The sequence below is a fragment of the Cotesia glomerata genome, linkage group LG4 (genome assembly GCF_020080835.1).
Source record: "Cotesia glomerata isolate CgM1 linkage group LG4, MPM_Cglom_v2.3, whole genome shotgun sequence".
Lineage (NCBI taxonomy): Eukaryota > Metazoa > Arthropoda > Insecta > Hymenoptera > Braconidae > Cotesia > Cotesia glomerata.
The window spans coordinates 25391215-25409986 of NC_058161.1; the positions used below are offsets into that span (position 1 = coordinate 25391215).

At 40.1% G+C, this 18772-nt stretch overlaps 1 protein-coding gene and 1 long non-coding RNA gene across 2 annotated transcripts; both read right to left on the reverse strand.

The window, feature by feature from the left end:
* Window positions 1–153: 153 nt before the first annotated feature.
* On the reverse strand, window positions 154–13923 carry LOC123263235. Its single transcript, XM_044725838.1, has 4 exons — window positions 13781–13923; window positions 595–786; window positions 394–523; window positions 154–310 (listed from the first exon to the last, which is right to left on the reverse strand). Exons 1-4 carry the CDS (start codon window positions 13835–13837, stop codon window positions 186–188), a joined length of 504 nt encoding a protein of 167 aa, XP_044581773.1. The 5' UTR covers window positions 13838–13923; the 3' UTR covers window positions 154–185.
* Window positions 13924–14144: 221 nt separating this feature from the next.
* LOC123263241 lies at window positions 14145–14694 on the reverse strand. Its single transcript, XR_006509132.1, has 2 exons — window positions 14328–14694; window positions 14145–14240 (listed from the first exon to the last, which is right to left on the reverse strand). It is a non-coding gene; the product is annotated as an uncharacterized LOC123263241 (long non-coding RNA).
* Between the last annotated feature and the right edge of the window lie 4078 nt (window positions 14695–18772).

Below are 18772 nucleotides of genomic sequence, written 5' to 3' on the forward strand. Positions count from 1 at the left end.
CGGGCGGGTAACGGCTAGTGGAAAATATAGTCGAAAAAGCTTGGAAAATTAACAAGAAAATTCTATTATTTTATTAAAGAAAATCATTGCACACTTATTTTTTAACTCAATCAATTTATTAACAATCAAAGTTTTCATTTTCAACAAACAATTTATTAATATTTAAATATTCAATTAATTAATATTTAAATATTAAAATTTTTTTCTTTCTCATCAATTTCTTCCGGTTTATAATCCACTGGGTGTAACCAGATCTCTTTTTGCAGACAATTTAAAATCAAATCTCTGGCTTCTTCAGCGCTTCCACTTTCTGTAAATAAAAATCAATCTCCAATTTCATAAATATTTTAGCACAATTTCAATTATAAATATGTTTAAAAGTGAAATTTTTACTTTTAGAAAGACATCTTTCAAAGCTGTCCAATTTCTTCTCTGAAGCTTGCACTTGTTCTTTGAAATACGGACTAGTTACTTTGAAGAAATCAATTACTTTTTTAGCGTCACAGGAATTATCCGATTTTATCTGAAGGAAAGAAATAAGAAGAAATGTGTTTTATAAAAATTAATTTTTACTATTTTTTAATAATATCTTACCAATCCCAAATGTTGGAACACACAAACAACCATCCGATCTATTTCTATGTTCAGTGTTGCTTCAGGAACGCCGGACAGAATCAAAGATTGAGTGTATTTTTCAGCAAAATCAATAGTTTTTTCTAAATTATTTGGAAAAGCTGGACATTTTTTTTGGAATATTTCTACTTGCTTATCAACGGAGACTGACGCCTGGAATAAAAAACAAAATAATAATAATTTTTTTGATTACTATATTAAGTTTGGATACTAAAAAAAAAAAATTAGAAAAACGGTTGACCCTGAAGGCCATCCCTGCAACTTCCCGCCAATTCCATACTTAGGCGCTTAAAATTGCACCAATGACGTTTTTGAGCTCTTGGAGCTCAAAAATAAAATTTATGGGTTATTTTAAGCTCTCCGAGCTCAAAGAGATTACTTTCCTATGCTTTAAAGCTCTTCGAGCTCAAAAGTCTGATAGAGATTTGATGACACTATTTTTTAAATTTTTAAACCGCAATAACTTTTGAATGAATAAACCGATTTTTACGCGGTTAGAAGCATTCGACGCAGTTTTTTAAGCCTCACAAAAAATTTCAAATTTTGAAGATTGCGCTAGGAATTTTGGAGTTATTCCGAAAAAACACTTTTTTCGGTTTTCTTTCGTTCACGATATCTCTCGAACGAATCAACCAATTATGACCGGACTGGTAGCGATCGATGTGGTTTTTTGAGGTTAAGAGCTGATTAGTTTTTGGGATTGAATCTTTAAGCCGTTTAAAAGTTATTCCAAAAAAACCACATTTGAAAAAAAATTTTTTTCAGTTTTTTTAAGATTTCTCAAAATCTATTGATCTGAATTGGTCCAAATAGTTTTTAAAATCTAAGTTTGGTCAAGCCCTTTCGAATGGCACCAACCGCGATGAAATCGGTCAAGCCGTTCAAAAGTTATAAGCGGTTCACATACTTTCACACACACACACACACACACACACACACACACACACACACACACACACACACACACACACACACACACACACACACACACACACACACACATACATATAGACACCGTGACAACCTCACGGGGATAGTCAGGGAAGCTTCCTGTGACCTTCAAACGTCGAGATCTGATGAAAACTCGATTTTTGCAAAACGGGGTGAAAACAATAACTTCCCGATTTTTGAAAATCTTCGATTTTTTTAGCGGGAAGTTAAAAATTAGGAAAACGGTTGACCCTAAAGGCCATCCCTACAACTTCCCGCCAATTCTATACCTAAACGCTTGAAATTGCACTTATGACGTTTTAGAGCTCTTCGAGCTCATAAATACAATTTGTGTATTATTTTGAGCTCTCCGAGCTCAAAAAATAGCTTTTGTATATTTTTGAGCTTTTCGAGCTCAAAAGTTTTATAGGAGTTTGATAAAACACTATTTTTTGAATTTTCAAACCGCAATAACTTTTGAGTGAATTTCTACGCGGTTGGTAGCATTCGACGCAGTTTTTTGAGCTTCATGAAAAATCTTCAAGTTTAGATTGATAGAGCAAAAAATTTCGGAGAAATTCCGAAAAAACAATTTTTTCGGTTTTCTTCTGTCAACGATAACGCACGAACGAATCAACCGATTTTGACCAGACTGGCGGCGATCGACGTGGTTTTTTATGTTAAGAGCTGATTAGTTTTTGGAATTGATCGGTAGAGCTGTTTAAAAGTTATTCCAAAAAAACCACTTTTGAAAAATTTTTTTTTTGTAGTTTTTTTGCGATTTCTCTAAATCTATCGGTTTGAATCGTTCCAAAGTATATACAAAATCTAAGTCTGGTCATGCCCTTTTGAATGGCACCAACCGCGATCAAATCGATCAAGCCGTTCAAAAGTTATAAGAGGTTTACATACATCCACACACACACACACACACACACACACACACACACACACACACACGCGCACGTACACACACACACGCGCACGCACACACACACACACACACACACACACACACACACACACACTCCTTGTGTCGGGCTTGCTGGGTCCCGCATCGGGCGCCTCCTCAGGTGGCGGATAGGGGAATGCCCGGCATATCTGCACGTCAGATGCGTTGGGTACCGAGGAAACAGAATACTCGGGGTGGACCAAAACCTAGCAAAAGATGATATGGAAATGTCAGAAGATTTTCAAACATCGTTTACAGTACAGAGGATGGATACCTCAGTGCCGGCGAGGGAAGGCGTGCAAACGGGCCTAAACTCGTCGTTATCAAGCGACCGTTTGAACAGCGGAGTAGACCCCATGGCTCTGCTGTCTAGCAATGCTAGCAAGGTTACAGGGAGTACGAAATCAGCCCAGATGGCAGAGAACGGACAGCTGAGCAACATTCCTTCAAAAAGTGGAGGACCTTTTGCTCCTGCCACTAATCAAACCCACCGAGGAAGAATGAACTCTCTACCGACCGTCACCGGCCAACAGTCACCAATGGAGAGGCTCGGCAACAAGATTGATGAGTTAGTTGACTTCATAAAAGACAAAAAGAATCTCCACCATGAGATCAGAAAATTGGTTTCGTAGACATAAGGTCTATTAAAAAGACGAAACACGAAGGCGTTCTCCTTGAAATGGCTCGAAAGACCGAAGACAGCAAGGCATTCACCGATGCAGTAAGGGCAGCCACTGCAAACATCGGCACAGTCAAGGCGCTAACACCAACAACAACGATCGAGATCCTCGACTTAGATGAAATCTCTACCGAGAGCGAAGTCCGTGAAGCACTCAAACGTGAATTCACTGACAACCTGGAGGTCAAACGGGTAAATTTGACAAAACCCACACCACGAGGTAATCGGGCAGCCTTCTGCGAACTAGACGAGCCCAGTGCGATTAAGGCCCTTGACAAGGCCCGTATACGGATCGGTTTGGTGAACTGTCGCATATGCCCAGTAGTAAAAGTAACACGTTGTTTTAAATGTATTGGTTATGGACACCAAACACGTCAGTGTGCGGGACCAGACAGAAGCAGGTGCTGCTACAAATGTGGCGGAGAGAACCACAAGGCCGTAAACTGCACGGAGAAGTTAAAATGCTTCCTTTGTGCTTCGGACAAAGATGCCCAGGATAGTCTATGCCATATTTCTGGCACTGGAGCGTGTAAGGCATTCCGCAAAGCACTTGCAGAAGCCATGAAAGGTCAGAAATGACACGCATACTACAAGGCAACCTGAATAGGTGCGCCTTGGCGCAAAACCTGCTGCGCCAGCGTGTTTTCGAAGATAAAATTGACGTCTGCTTTATCTGCGAGCAATATCTAAACATCGAAGGTAAAACATGGTTCGCAGACGAAATGGACACGGCAGCAATTTGGATTGTGAACACAAAGAACGTTACCGTCAACAACAGCGGAGGTGGAGCAGGTTTTGTCTGGATTCAAACCCCCACAACCTACTTCATGAGCGTCTATCTCTCACCTAACGAAGGGATTAGTGTGTTCCGACAGAAACTCGCAAATATAGAAGATGCGGTCACTAAGTTCGACGGCGAAGTTATCGTAGCCGGAGACTTCAACGCTAAATCGGCTGAATGGGGCGCTGCTTTCTCCGACACCAGAGGAAACGAGGTCGCTGACGTCGTGGCTAGACTCGACCTCATAGTGCTGAACACCGGGAGCACCACGACCTTTAGAAGACCAGGGTACCAAGAATCCATCCTCGACATCTCATTGGCGACTCCAAGGACTGCCAACATGATTGAAGACTGGACAGTATCCGAAGAATACAGTGGCAGTGATCACCAGTTTGTGACATTCAGCGTTGGATTGGCATTTGCTCCGGTTTCACAACGCGACGTTTCTAAGCGGAAGTGGAATGCCAAAAGGCTTGATCCAGAGGCATTGCAAGCTTCACTCGCACGAAGCTGGTCTATCCTCCAGAACAACCCGACACCGGATACCTGCAGCGAGACGGAAAAGGCAGTGCTAAACACGATGAAAGAAATTACAGCCGCATGTGACGCCTCTATGCCGCGGCTGAAAAACCAGAGCTTCCACAGGCCGGCGTACTGGTGGTCAGCGGACATAGCAGAACTTCGCAAAATATGCCATCAGCTACGTCGCCGAGCAACGAGAGCTACGAAACGCTCCCTAAGCCAGGACTTGTATTCAAAAGAGTACAAGCAGGCCAAAAAGACGCTAAACCGAGCCATTAAAGCAAGTAAAGCGAAACTGTGGAAAGAGATCTGCAACGATCTCGACAATGACCTCTGGGGTAAAGCCTACCAAATTGTCGCCAAACGACTTGGAAAGGCTTCACCAGAGGCGCCGAAATCTCCTGCCTTGATGGAGAGTATTATAACGGAGCTTTTCCCCAAACACCCACCGCGGGAGAAGAAACACTACACTAAGAACAGCGAAGTAACACCCTTCACAACTAAGGAATTACAAGACGCGGCCAAGTCACTCAAAACAGGAAAGGCACCTGGACCTGATGGCATCCCGGCATCGGTGATCAAAACTGTAGCCCTGGAATACCCAGACATACTCCTGAACACCTACAACGCATGCTTGGCAACTGGCACGTTTCCCGTGGTCTGGAAACGGCAGAGATTGGTTCTCTTAGACAAAGGTAAGGGAACCCCCATAACACCTTCGTCGTTTAGACCACTCTGTATGCTGGACATTGCTGGAAAACTGCTCGAGAAGCTCATACAAGGGAGACTTCGCAACGACATAGACCGTGCTGGAGGTTTTGCCGCAAACCAACACGGCTTCCGGAAAGGACGTTCAACAGTCGGCGCGATCCAGAAAGTCGTAGCGACAGCGAGAGAAGCATGGACTGGTAGCCTCAAAGCCCGCAAGGTGTGTCTTGTCCTCACGCTAGACATTAGAAATGCCTTTAACAGCGCAAATTGGAGAGATATTTTGGACGCCCTGGAGCACAGATTTGACGTGGAGCCGGAGAATCTGGCACTAGTCGACAACTACCTTGACGAGAGAAAGCTGATAGCAGAAACCACGGAAGGTCCACAAGAATACGCCATAACGGCTGGCGTGCCGCAAGGCTCAATAATGGGGCCCGATCTATGGAACGCGGACTACGACGAGCTTCTGGAAATCCCGTTGCCAAAGCAAGTGGAGCTAACGGGCTTTGCAGACGACGTCGCAGCCACGATAATAGTAGACAGCGTAGAGGAGGCCGAACTACTCGTTTGGGAAACCATTGATGCTGTCGAGACTTGGCTCGATAAACACCACCTGAAACTCGCAAAACACAAAACCGAGATGGTCGTTCTGACTCGCCAAAAATGGTTCCCAAAACCATTTGCTGTGGACATGGGAGGAATAACGCTAACGTCAACAAGGGTCCTGCGCTATCTGGGGGTAATGATAGACGAGAAACTATCTTTCCGCGAACACCTCGATAGTGCATGCCAGAAAGCCAGCAAGACGGTGTCTAGCCTAGCAAGAATTATGACGAATACTATGGGACCAAGAACCAAAAAGAGGAGAGTCCTTCTGGAAGCAGTCCATTCGGTACTGCTTTATGGAGCGGAAATATGGGCAGATATATTAAAGCAGAAAACCTATCGGCGGAAAATGGCAGCAGTGCAGCGGCGATGCGCTCTCAGAGTTGCCTGCGCCTACCGCACGGTTTCCGAAGCGGCTGTATTGGTCATTGCGGGAGCTGCGCCCATCGACCTATTAGCGTTCGAGAGAGCAAGACTCTACGACGCTAAAATCGGTGGCGAAAACATGAAGGAGGCAAAAACGAGGATAAAAACGGAAACGCAGCAAGAGTGGCAGGACCGATGGACGTCGGGAGAGACAGGCAGATGGACAGCGCGACTGATCCCAAACATCAACGTCTGGCTTTCTCGGAAGCACGGGGACACGGACTTCTTTCTGACCCAGCTACTGACGGGACATGGGCAGTTCAATGCCTATCTATTCAAGATGGGTTTGCACAGCACACCAACGTGCAAATACTGTCCAGACAAAATTGACAACGCCGAGCACACGTTTTTCGAGTGTGATTGATGGTAGGACGATAGAATATGCACTGAAGAAACAATGGGCACCGCGCTCTCCCCTGAGAGCTTGGTAACCTGCATGATCAAAAAAGAAGAAAACTGGACAGCTGTAGTAGCCTACGCGCAGCGTCTCTTGAAAGAAAAAATCGCAGAAAGGGATTAGAAACCAGTAATAACAAGAAGTAGGTGTCGTGAGGCACAACATGGACTGGATTGAAGTAATGCTAACGCGGTCCTGATCCAGTCTTCCCTGTAACATATATAGGGAAACGAGAGAGGAGGATGTTTAGTCGGTATTGTTGCAAAATAATATTGTCTTCTGAGTCCGACATACCCAGGCACCAACACCTAGTCCTGGCAACAACACCAAGTCTTGGCATACGTAAACGTATTTTACCTCCTCTATAAAAAAAAAAAAAAAAAAAAAAAAAATACACACACTCGGAGCAGAAGAGATACTGCTACCGGGCGCGTCTCCCCAAGCGGATGGGAGAACGCTTGCTGTCCTTGGATGACACTTAATCTCTTAGTTGATGAGGTACAGCGGGTAGGAGCCAAGCAAAATAACCAAACAAAATAAGCTCCCGTGGACAAAACTCCCCTTTAATGGGTTGGTCACACTAACTGACCTAGCAAGACGATTGGTTCCTGCTGTAACTCACTGGGAGTGTCCGGAACCTGTATCGTAGTTTCCGACGATGCAGGCCACGGCTGATGTGAGCTTGCTCTGCCGAGGTGAAAGTTGCATCAGTGGATCAGGAGCCAGCCACTTCGGGCCTTGATCAGGAAGTACGCAGTGAGTGTTAGAGATCGGAATATTCACCGCTCCGAGCGAGTCTAGTCCGTCCGTGTATTCCGGGACTGGCTAAGTGTCGGCTAGGCCTCAGGGAACTGGGGTAGGAGTACTATCTCGGAGGGTACACCCGTTCCTAGTTATGACAACCCGCTCCACTCCGTACGATGCGCTGGTAAATCAAAAAAGTATGAGTAACCCACAGGAAACAAACAAGAGTGGAAACGGGCTACATGCCCAACAAGCAGCGATTGAAACGAGCGCTGAAATGAAACGTTCACAAGCGTTGGAACGCCTAGAGAAACTGACCAGCGAGTTAAATGTTTTCGTTCAGTCAAAGGTCAACATCCACAAGGAGATAAAAAACAAGACGACTAGTGTAGCGAACGCACTTCAACGTTTCAAAAAACTGGACGAAGAATGGCGCTCATCATTACACCGCACCCCTTGTGCTTCATCGGAGAGAAACAGTCAAGTGGTTGTTGAAGAAGCGATGGACACTGGAGCCGAAGGTGACTGAGAATCAGTCGCTGAAGAAGAAAGTGAAACTATCACAACGGCAGAGACTGAATCCTTTGACCAAGACGGCCGCATCCTGAGGAAGTTGAAAAGAAAAATTCGTTCTCCCGAAGGCGGAGCTTTTCATACTCCCAAGAAGCTGAAAGACCTTGGACCTGGTCACCCCATCAAGAAGCAGGAAGTGGTTAAAGATCTTCCACAAAACTCTGGTGAACAGAACAAGAAGCCAGGCTGGGAAAAGGTGCAGTCCAGAAAGGACAAGAAGAAGGAGCGCAGGAAACTGCCCCCAGAAAAACCTCTGGTGCCTCCACCGAAGCCGAACCAGAAGCCAAGAAGAACAGCATCGAGACCGGAGGCACTTATTATCCGTCCAGCGAACAAAGATAAGTATTCTGAAATACTTACACGGATCAAGGCGGACGTTCGCCCAGATCAGGTCCGCAACACAGTCGAGAAGATACGCAGGACCGCGACAGGGAACATTCTCATCACGCTGTCGAAAGGCAGCCATATTAAAGCAAATTTTAAGGGAGTTGGGAAAGAACGGATAGGGGAAAGGGGGGGACCTACTCAGTGGGAATTTTTCCGTAATTGAAAAAATAATCAGACAGCCCAGACTGGGAATCGAACCCAGATCTCTCGGTTACGCGCCAAGGGCTCTACCAGTTAAGCTATCCGAGACAAGTACTGACTACTTTATTCAGTCACGTATATAAGGTAGAAGGTCTTTACTTCTAGTGATAGAAGTAAAGACCTGCAGAAGACTATCGCGGGAATACTTAAGGAGGACGCAAATGTCATTAGTACAGGACCTGAAGAAGACCTGGAAATTCGCGATATTGACGATACTACAACTAAAGATGACATCCTAACAGCTTTACAAGAGGCAGCTGGAAACGATTGTGGTATAACAGTAGAGGCCATTAAAATTCGTAAGGTCTTACGTAGCAGAACACAAATTGCGTCGGTGACTCTGGCAGCAACGGTAGCGCAGAAAGTGGTAGGAGAACACGGCAAGATTAGGATCGGCTGGACCAATTGTCGTATTAGAACAGTACTAAGACCAGTCCGATGTTATAAATGCTGGCATTTTGGACACCGTGCGGTTCAGTGCACAAGTGAAGTCGACCGCTCCAAACTTTGCATTAAATGTGGAGAAGAGGGACACAAAATCGCCGAATGTAATAAGCCTGCTAAATGCGCACTGTGTGCGGATCAACCCGGTACAGAGAATAACGCCCATCATGCCGGCACAAGCAGATGCCCAGTATACCAAGAGGCACTCAAGAAGATAACTGATAAACGAAAATGAGAATACTGCAGCTAAACATCAACCACTGTGAGGCGGCACATGATTTGCTCATGCAGACAGTACGTGAACAGAAGCTTGACCTTGTGCTTATATCGGAACCGTATAAACACCTCGGCGGCCAACCATGGGAAACTGACTGCACCACAAAAGCTGTCACATGGTCTTGTCGCAAGCTCCCCTTCTAGAGTGTCGTTAACAATGGCAGTGCCGGCTTTGTAGCAGCATCGGTAGATGGCATCCGCTTTTACAGCTGCTACGCACTACCTAGCCACACTATTGTTGAATTCATAGACTTTCTGGATTGACTGACGGAGGACGCGAAGCAGTACTACCCAGGGGCAACAGCTGGAGACTTCAACGCTTGGGCAGTGGAATGGGGCAGCAAACACACCAACGCTCGAGGTAAAGAACTACTGGAAGCTTTTTCAGCAGCCTCATCAGAGTCAACTACGACTGCAAGGTGATGGAGATCTACACGGCCAGCGATCACAATGCGATTCTCTGGGAAGTATCAAAGGACCAGAATCCTAGAAGACCGGCTAAGAAACTTGACATTGTTGGGTGGAAGGTGAAATCCTTTGACCCAGGTGCTCTAGTAGCTGCCCTAAATAGTGAACCGCTTACTACTGGATCTGCAGAAGAAATGACCAAGGACTTGATGAAGAGAGTGACCCAGGCTTGCGACACCTGCATGCCCCGTAAACGGGGCATGAACCAAAGACCTTCGGTGCACTGGTGGAATGAACACATCAGCTTCCTACGGAAAGAGTGTCTCAAGAAAAGAAGAATATCTCAGCGTGGTTATCGGCGGCCTGACTCAGCGGAACTAGTCGCAGAATACAAGAAAGCTCGTCGACATTTAAACAAAGCCATCAAGGATAGCAAGAAGAACTGCTGGAAAGAGCTAATCAACGAGGTGGACAATGACTTGTGGGGTAGACCTTACAAGGTAGTCATGGCACACCTGAAATATCAGCCAATGCCGTCTCCTACGTGTCCTCAACTCATATAGAAGATCGTGACTGCGCTGTTTCCACGACAGCGCGTTTTCAACTATCTGTTGACACAGGACGAACTGAATGATATTCCACCTGTCACGAAAGAAGAACTGATGGAAGCTTGTAACCGCGTCGGGAATAATAAAGCATCGGGATTGGACGAAATCCCTAATATTGCCTTGAAAACATCTATTAAAGCAGCGCCAGCGTTATGCCTCGACATCTACAACATCTGCTTGAAGGAAGGGATTTTTCCTCAGAAGTGGAAACAACAACGGCTGGTACTACTTCCTAAAGGGAAAAAGCCACCGGAAGAACCGTCATCTTATCGTCCACTCTGCATGCTGGATACAGCCGGTAAGATACTAGAACGTATAATCCACCAAAGGATAGAAGCAGTTGTCGATCGACTCTTAGCAGACAATCAGTACGGATTTCGGAAAGGACGATCAACCCTGGATGCGATCAACCTGGTTGTCGGTATAGCCAAAGACGCAATCGCCGGTACCAGATGGAAGGGGGGAACGAAGAAATATTGCCTGGTGGCAACTTTAGACATAAAAAATGCCTTCAACCCCGCCAACTGGGATTGCATCATGCAAGCCCTTCCAGAGATGAACGTACCAGGATACCTACGAAGGATAGTCGCTAGCTACTTCACAGATAGAGTCCTGAAATATGACACGAAGAATGGTCCAAAGGAGTATGATGTTACTGGAGGTGTACCACAGGGTTCTGTTCTCGGTCCACTTCTCTGGAATGTCATGTACAACGGATTGCTGAGACTGAAACAACCAAGAAATGTCAAACTGGTAGCGTACGCGGACGACGTAGCCGTAGTAATCGTCGCCAAGCATCTTGATGAGATAAAACATATGTTCGCTATCACCTTTGAGCGAATTAACCAGTGGATGGACACAGTAAATCTACAACTGGCTAAACAGAAGACCGAGGCTGTACTTATCACTAGCAAAAAAGTGGTGGAAACGATCAATCTAAACGTCGGAGACCAAGAAATCACATCCCAACCATTCATTCGATATCTGGGAGTGATGCTCGATGCCCGACTTAACTTCAAACAACAAGTTGAACACGTGACCGCCAAAGCATCAGCAGTAGTAGCTAACCTAGTACGATTGATGCCCAACATCGGTGGCCCGAAGCAGACAAGGAGGTCATTGCTATCATCAGCAGTTACATCGGTCCTCACATATGGTATATCCATTTGGGCCGACGCACTTAAGATCCAAGAATCATGGAGGAAAGCATGTCCAGTTTGCCGACTGAGCGCGCTAAGAGTAGCCAGCGCCTTTCGAACAATATCAGAGGAAGCAGTGTGTGTCATTTCCGGAACTTTGCCGCTCAGAGTCCTAGCTGAGGAAAGACGGAACCTTTACCAACGAAAGAGGACAACCACACTAAGTGCCGAGGAACTCAGAGCTAAAGAACGGCAGAATAGCATCGCACGATGGCAATGGCAGTGGGACGCCGCGACAACAGGAAGGTGGACACACCGTCTCATACCGAAGATCGACGTTTGGTTAAACCGAAGTCATGGCGAGGTCAATTACTATCTGACGCAGTTGTTGTCAGGACATGGATGTTATCGGACGTATCTTCACCGCTTCAAGCATGATGATTCACCGGAGTGCCCGTCCTGCCCAAGAATCAATGAAGACGCGGAGCACGTTTTCTTTGAGTGCCCACGATTTTACCCACAGCGAGATGAGCTGGAGATGATCCTAAAGAAGAAAATTCAACCAGAAACAATAGTAGAAGCAATGTTGTCATCAAGAGCCTCCTGGAACGCCATCAGCACATTTGCAACAGAAGTCTTCATAGACTTGCGTTCCATCGAAAGAAGAAGAGCAAATGACAACAACTAGAAGAAAGGTAAAATAACACCTTAGCTACCAGAAGAAAAAGCAGAAGCTAGATCCTCCCCTCACGAAGTAATGCCTAACGGCGGTTTCCATGAGGGATTAGGGGAAAGAGGAAAAGGGGTTTAGGGTTTAGTGGGTAGGGGCGCTAGCGTCGAGTTTTAGTATGACACTGCGTCGAGTCGCCACATATCCAGGCCAAACAACTATACCTAGAATCCGTAAAAAGGATTCCCCCCCCCTTAAAACAAAAAAAAAAAAAAAAAAAAAAAAACACACACACACATACAGACATACAGATACCATCGCGGGAATAGTCAGGGAAGCTTCCTAGAACCTCGAAACGTCGAGATTCGATGAAAACTCGATTTTCGTAAAACGGGGTGAAAACAATAACTTTCCGATTTTTGAAAATCTTCGATTTTCCTAGCGGGAAGTTAAAAATTAAGAAAACGGTTGATCCTAAAGGCCATCCCTGCAACTTCCCGCCAATTCCGTTAATACCTGGCCGCCCTTTTTGAGCTCTTCGAGCTCAAAAATACAATCTATGCGTTGTTTTGAGTACATTTTATATGATTTTGAGCTCTTTGAGCTCTAAAGTCTGATAGAAGTTTCATAGAACACTATTTTTTGAATTTTCAAACCGCAATAACTTTTGTATGAATGAACCGATTTGTACGCGGTTGGCGGCATTCTACGCAGTTTTTTAAGCCTCATAAAGAATTTCTAAGTTTCAATTGGTTAAACTAGAAATTTCGAAGTAACTCCGATCGGTAGAGCCGTTTAAAAATTATCCCAAAAAACCACTTCTGAAAAAATTTTTTTTCCTATTTTTTTTTAGATTTCTCCAAATTTCTCAAAATCTATCGGTCCGAATCAGTCCAAATTATGAAATGATGAAAATGATGAAAACTCAATTTTTGAAAAACGGGGTAGAACCAATAACTTCCCGATTTTTCGAAAATCTTCGATTTTCTTAGCGGGAACTTAAAAATTATTTTGTATCAAAACGGAAAATTCTTGAGTCAAGTGAAATTTATATTTATCAAGAAAAAATTTCTTAGTTTAAGAATTTTCTGCTCAAATTTAAACAATTTTATTCCTCAAAATGATTTTCTCGATTAAAAAATTCTTGTTTTTAAATAAACAAAAGTAGTTTTAATGGCTTGAGTAGATTTTTAAGGTTTTTTTGGAGGGACAAACACGATAACGTTTGAAAAAATCAATTTTTCAATTCAATTTATTTTTTAATCTCCTCGTCTGCCTTTTAGGAATTCGCGGATTGAAAATTGCAGCTTAATATTGTTTTGTTTAATTATAATTAACTTTTTCCGGCTGGCAGTTGGAGAAATTTTCTGTCCTTAGAGCAGCCATATAGAAAAATTTATTTGTAATTACAGCTTAGAGACAGCTGATACAATACTCAATTGTTTCGCTGGTCGACCACCGGTAATACAGTCTTTAATTGGTTCTTTTTTTATGATTCACTTATCGGAATAAAGGAGGGCGTTCAATTCGTATGAAAAAAATACTGTCCGCGGGAAAATTTAGACGAGTTTTAAAATAGAATTTTAAATAGAATTAATTTCTTGTAATTTATTTGTAATTAACTTATTAAAATTATTTTTTAAATTTATTTAAACAATTTTAATAAATAATATAAATTATAATTATAACTCACTGCATTTATTTGAAGTGCGAAAATTTGGACCGCCACAATAATAGTAAAAAAATACATTTTTGATAAATTATTTATTAGTTATTGTTATTAATGTAACAAGCTAAAAGAATATTAACTTTAACTGCGGAAAAATATCTATGAAAATGGATAAAAATTAAAAAAACTGAAGTTTATATAATACACTAGTAATCATACATCGCATTATCTCGGAGGATGCATTCGCGGAAAATTAGACGGGAGGGGTAATAATAGGATTGTTGAAAGGATAGTTATAATTAAGTAGCGATCGTGATGCGATTGATAATTACTCGGCGAATATAAATAAATAATTATTTTTTTCTTCATGACCCATTATGTATATATAAATTAAAGTTTTTTCATGCCTACTGGTCAAGTGACTAGTGAACCTTATTCAAGCCAAGCGATGGACATGTGTGCCACAATTTAGTCCTAACAAAGACTATACAAAACGTAATGTTTTTAGCAAGGTGCAATATCCCAAACGTCTGATGTCGAGATAAGCACATGTAAGAAATGTGACACTTACCGAAAATTAGTTTTCATAAACGTTACTTAATCCTAAAATGTATATGCTAGAAATGTGATGTCTAAAGAACGTTCATGTTAAGAAACGTTATACTTCAAAAATGTAAAGCTTCTAAAAGCGATAGCATCACAAGTGTGCCATTTGTAAATCGTTCAAGGTTCTAAACGTGATGTTTCCCTAACGTCATACGTTTAAAAAGTTAATCGGCCATATCGACTGTAGGAGTTCCGTTGATTCAGTAGATTTCTTCAGATAATGAAAAAACCTATATGAATTTCAATCTGACCAATCTGACCAAAGTCACATCGTCTAATATATATTATTAGAAATTTTATCAATAATAATAATACTAGTAACAATAACTTGATAAATAAAAATTAATAATAATAATAACATAATTCGAAAATTAAATATTAAATAATAATTAACATTTTTATAGACAGTATTGTTTGATTGAAAAAAAAATTATGCACCCTTATGCCTTCAGAATTTTTTTTTCTTAAAGCCAAAAGGGCGTATACAAAAAAACAATTTTTATTCACTTTCCTTACAGATATATATGTTATAAACATTTTTAGGCTAATTGGAGTAAAAAAAAAAATTTTTTATACGCCTTTTTGGTTCTGCAGGGCCAGAAGGGCGTAAATGTTGAGATGCAACCTTCCGGCATTAGTAACGCGATATAGTAGTCCATTCTTCAAAGGATCTAATCGAGATCTGATAGATAGATTGTTTAAATTTTGTAGATAATATTTGAAAAATTTATACCATAACGAATAATCAAAGCTACCAAAAATGTTATGTTCTGTGAAATAAAATAAGAAGATAAAAAGATGGTGTACATAAATTCGATGGCATTAATATCACCATGTAAAACTACAAAATTGATAATAGAAATAGCATTAACTAAAAGTGTTAAACTTATTTTTCCAGGCGTGATTCTACAGCCACCAGAATACTATTATGCAATGGAAGTTTTTCATGAAATTGATGTAGTGTTTGAATAGTAGAGAATCGTATGAAAATCTAACTATTGCATTGGTCCTCATGACGAAACTTTTGAAAAATTTGGATATATTTTGACTCAGCTCGTCAACTAATTTAGAAAATAATACATATGTCTTAAAAGTTTATATAAGTATGTATATATATGTTTAAATAAAAATTACATTCTCCTTTTTTATTAAGTTTGCTGTTGCATTGGTTATTATTTTTTTCGAAATTATTGAAACTTTTAATTGATTAAGTGTGTTCTCTATGCTACAATCAAATGGTCCTGTGACTTTCAACTATTGTGTTCTCGAATGAAAATTAAATTAGCCGACATTTAATAATTTTTAAATTTTTGTAACAAATAAATTATGGCAAAAAAAAATTAGAAAAAAACATTAAAAATGCAATTTTTTAAAATAATTTTTTGTAACAAATTTGTTTGTTAAAAAAATTTTTTTATTTGTCAAGTGACTGCTAACTTTAATGTCATTGTTCTCACAACTCAAAGAGGATTTAAGTTTGCTCATCAATATCATTCTGACTTGAATTTTTGTCAAATAAAATTTTTGACGTTTGTACATATGACAGTGTGATTTTATAGACGAAAATTTCCAGGTATAGTATCATAAGAAATCTATAATATCGATTGAATTTGACTTGTTTTGCAGTCGGTAACGCGGCTGAATTTTTTTAAACGTATGACGTTAGGGAAACATCACGTTTAGAACCTTGAACGATTTACAAATGGCACACTTGTGATGCTATCGCTTTTAGAAGCTTTACATTTTTGAAGTATAACGTTTCTTAACATGAACGTTCTTTAGACATCACATTTCTAGCATATACATTTTAGGATTAAGTAACGTTTATGAAAACTAATTTTCGGCAAGTGTCACATTTCTTACATGTGCTTATCTCGACATCAGACGTTTGGGATATTGCACCTTGCTAAAAACATTACGTTTTGTACAGTCTCTGTTAGGACTAAGTTGTGGCACCCATGGACATTCCATCTGCACTATTGGTCGAGAGACATTCTCTCTTTGCATTAGTTCTATGGGGTCCATCGAACTTGAATACTAGTAAAGCTGGAAGTTTTGTGGTATCTGTTCGAGTTGTAAAGATGTTAAACAAATGAAAGAAAATGAAAGAAACTACATGAGAGCAAAGATAAACTTTGAAAAAATAAATGGGGTAGGTTACCAAGCCAGGAATCGAACCTGGATCTCCCTGATAATATGTCAGGAGCTCCTAATTATTTTAATTCTTTTAATAATAATTCTTTTAATTTTTTTAATGAGCAGTGATTTTCTATGAAAATTATTGTTGTTTAAAATAATATGCTTATGTGTTAAAAAACGTACTTGGTGTGCGTGGTTGCAGAATATTTTACTTTTTGTGAAATTCGTGAAATTGTTCTATTAGAGCTTAAAAAATTTGAAGTACACAATGACGCACACCAAGTACGTTAACTTACTATAACTTAAAAAAAAAAAAAAAAAAAAAGATTAAAGTTAAAAATTCAAAAATCACATGTTTAAACGCTCGAAAAATTTTTTTCGGATTTTTTTTATAATTTGTTTAACAAAACGAAGATTTAATACAAAAAAACCCTTCAATTAGGCCATTATAAAAAAAGTCATGAGCATAAATTCGAAAAAGGACAACTTTTTTAATATTTCTATTCGATATCTTTTGAAAAAATAAAAAAAAAAAACTGTTTTTTTAATTTGCAAAGAAAAAGTGAAAAATACCCGAGAAAAAGTTATTTTAAACTAACAAGTTAGGTAAAAGCCCCAGTAGCTTCTGAGGAACCACCACCGGTATATCTGTATTTATGAATATAGATATACAAATACATGGAGTGAGCAGGTACTGGGGCTTATACATTAAGGGCACTCCTTAGTGACTGGTGGGACATTTGTCTCTGGAATTTCATCAATTATAAGCTATTATTATGTGACTGAAACTTATACTATAGTAAAATTTATCTAATAATATAGAAGAATAACTAATTAACAACATCCCTTTGTCAAAAACCTCAATTACTTTTTAAGTTTCTCGTAATTATCATTTGACTGAGTGTGACTGGTGGGACTAAGAAAAATCCTTCTCTCTTACCAAAGGTATACTTAAAGTCCAATTTCAATTCGACCACTAAACTTTTAAAAAATACTTCCCTCTCAATACAAAATTTATCCTACAAACATTGAATATTATGAAGAATTAGACTGATTACCTACGTAGAAACAATTAAAAAAAAAATTTTTTATTGTGACTGGTGGGACAGGCATTTATGACTGGTGGGACAAGTACAAAATATCTACATCAAGTTGTTTATTAAAAAGACTTTTATATTATTTCAACCTTCGAAACATTATTGTTTATATATTTAACTATAAATTATTTAGGATAATTAAAAAAAAACTAATTAAAAAACATAAATAAAGGATTTAGCATGCTAACAACACGATCTTGATAAACTCAGGTGTTAATTAATAACGAACATAAAAAAATTTGTTCTTAAAACTATAATAATAAATTTGTTAGTTATTAACAAACATGAAATGAATTTGTTCTTAAAACTATTAAAACAACATTTGACCCGGATACAAGTTAGTACGGCTGAAAAGTTACTAGGAGAGAAAAATCAATTTTCTTATTGATTAAAAAAAATTTTCTTTACAAATTAATAAAGTATAAACTTTTAAGGAAGTCCTTTCGCTCCAGTTGAGTCACAACAACTGTAGTAGTCAATATTCGATAAATTAAAATAAAAAAACCCATAAAAATTCCTGAAATTAAAAAATAAATAGTATATGAGGCATTAATCGTTGAAATTTTGAAAATTAAAAAAAAAATTAAGAAAATGGTAGACCCTGAAGGCCATCCCTGCAACTTCCCGCTAATTCCATACCTGGATGCTTAAAATTGCACTTATGCCGTTTTTGAGCGCTCTTCGAGCTCAAAAATACAGTTCATGTGTTGTTTTGAGCTCTCCGAGCTCAAATAGATAACATTTCTATGCTTTTGAGCTCTTCGAACTCAGAAGTAATAAAATTTTGATAAAACACTATTTTTTGAGTTTTCAAACCGCAATAACTTTTGAATGAATGAACCGATTTTTACGCGGTTGGCGGCATTCGACGCAGTTTTTTAAGCCTTTTAAAAAATCTCTAAGTTTAAATTGATCAAACTATAAATTTCGGAGTAGTTCGGATTAGCGGCGATCGACGTGGTTTTTCAAGGTTAAGAGCTGATTAGTTTCAGGAGTTGATCGATAAAGCCGTTTGAAAGTTATTAAAAAAAAACCACTTTTGAAAAAATTTTTTTTTACAGTTTTTTTTAGATTTCTCGAAATATATCGGTCTGGATCGGTCCAAATTATATCCAAAATCTAAGTTTGGACAAGCCCTTTCGAATGGCGCCAACCGCGATCGAATCGGTCGAGC

Coding starts and splice junctions, on each gene's coding strand:
- LOC123263235 (XM_044725838.1), bottom strand. CDS start 13,837: ATGTATTTTTTTACTATTATTGTGGCGGTCCAAATTTTCGCACTTCAA. Junction 787..13,780: donor TCGCACTTCAAATAAATGCA/GTGAGTTATAAT, acceptor TTTTTATTCCAG/GCGTCAGTCTCCGTTGATAA. Junction 524..594: donor TGTTCCAACATTTGGGATTG/GTAAGATATTAT, acceptor TCTTTCCTTCAG/ATAAAATCGGATAATTCCTG.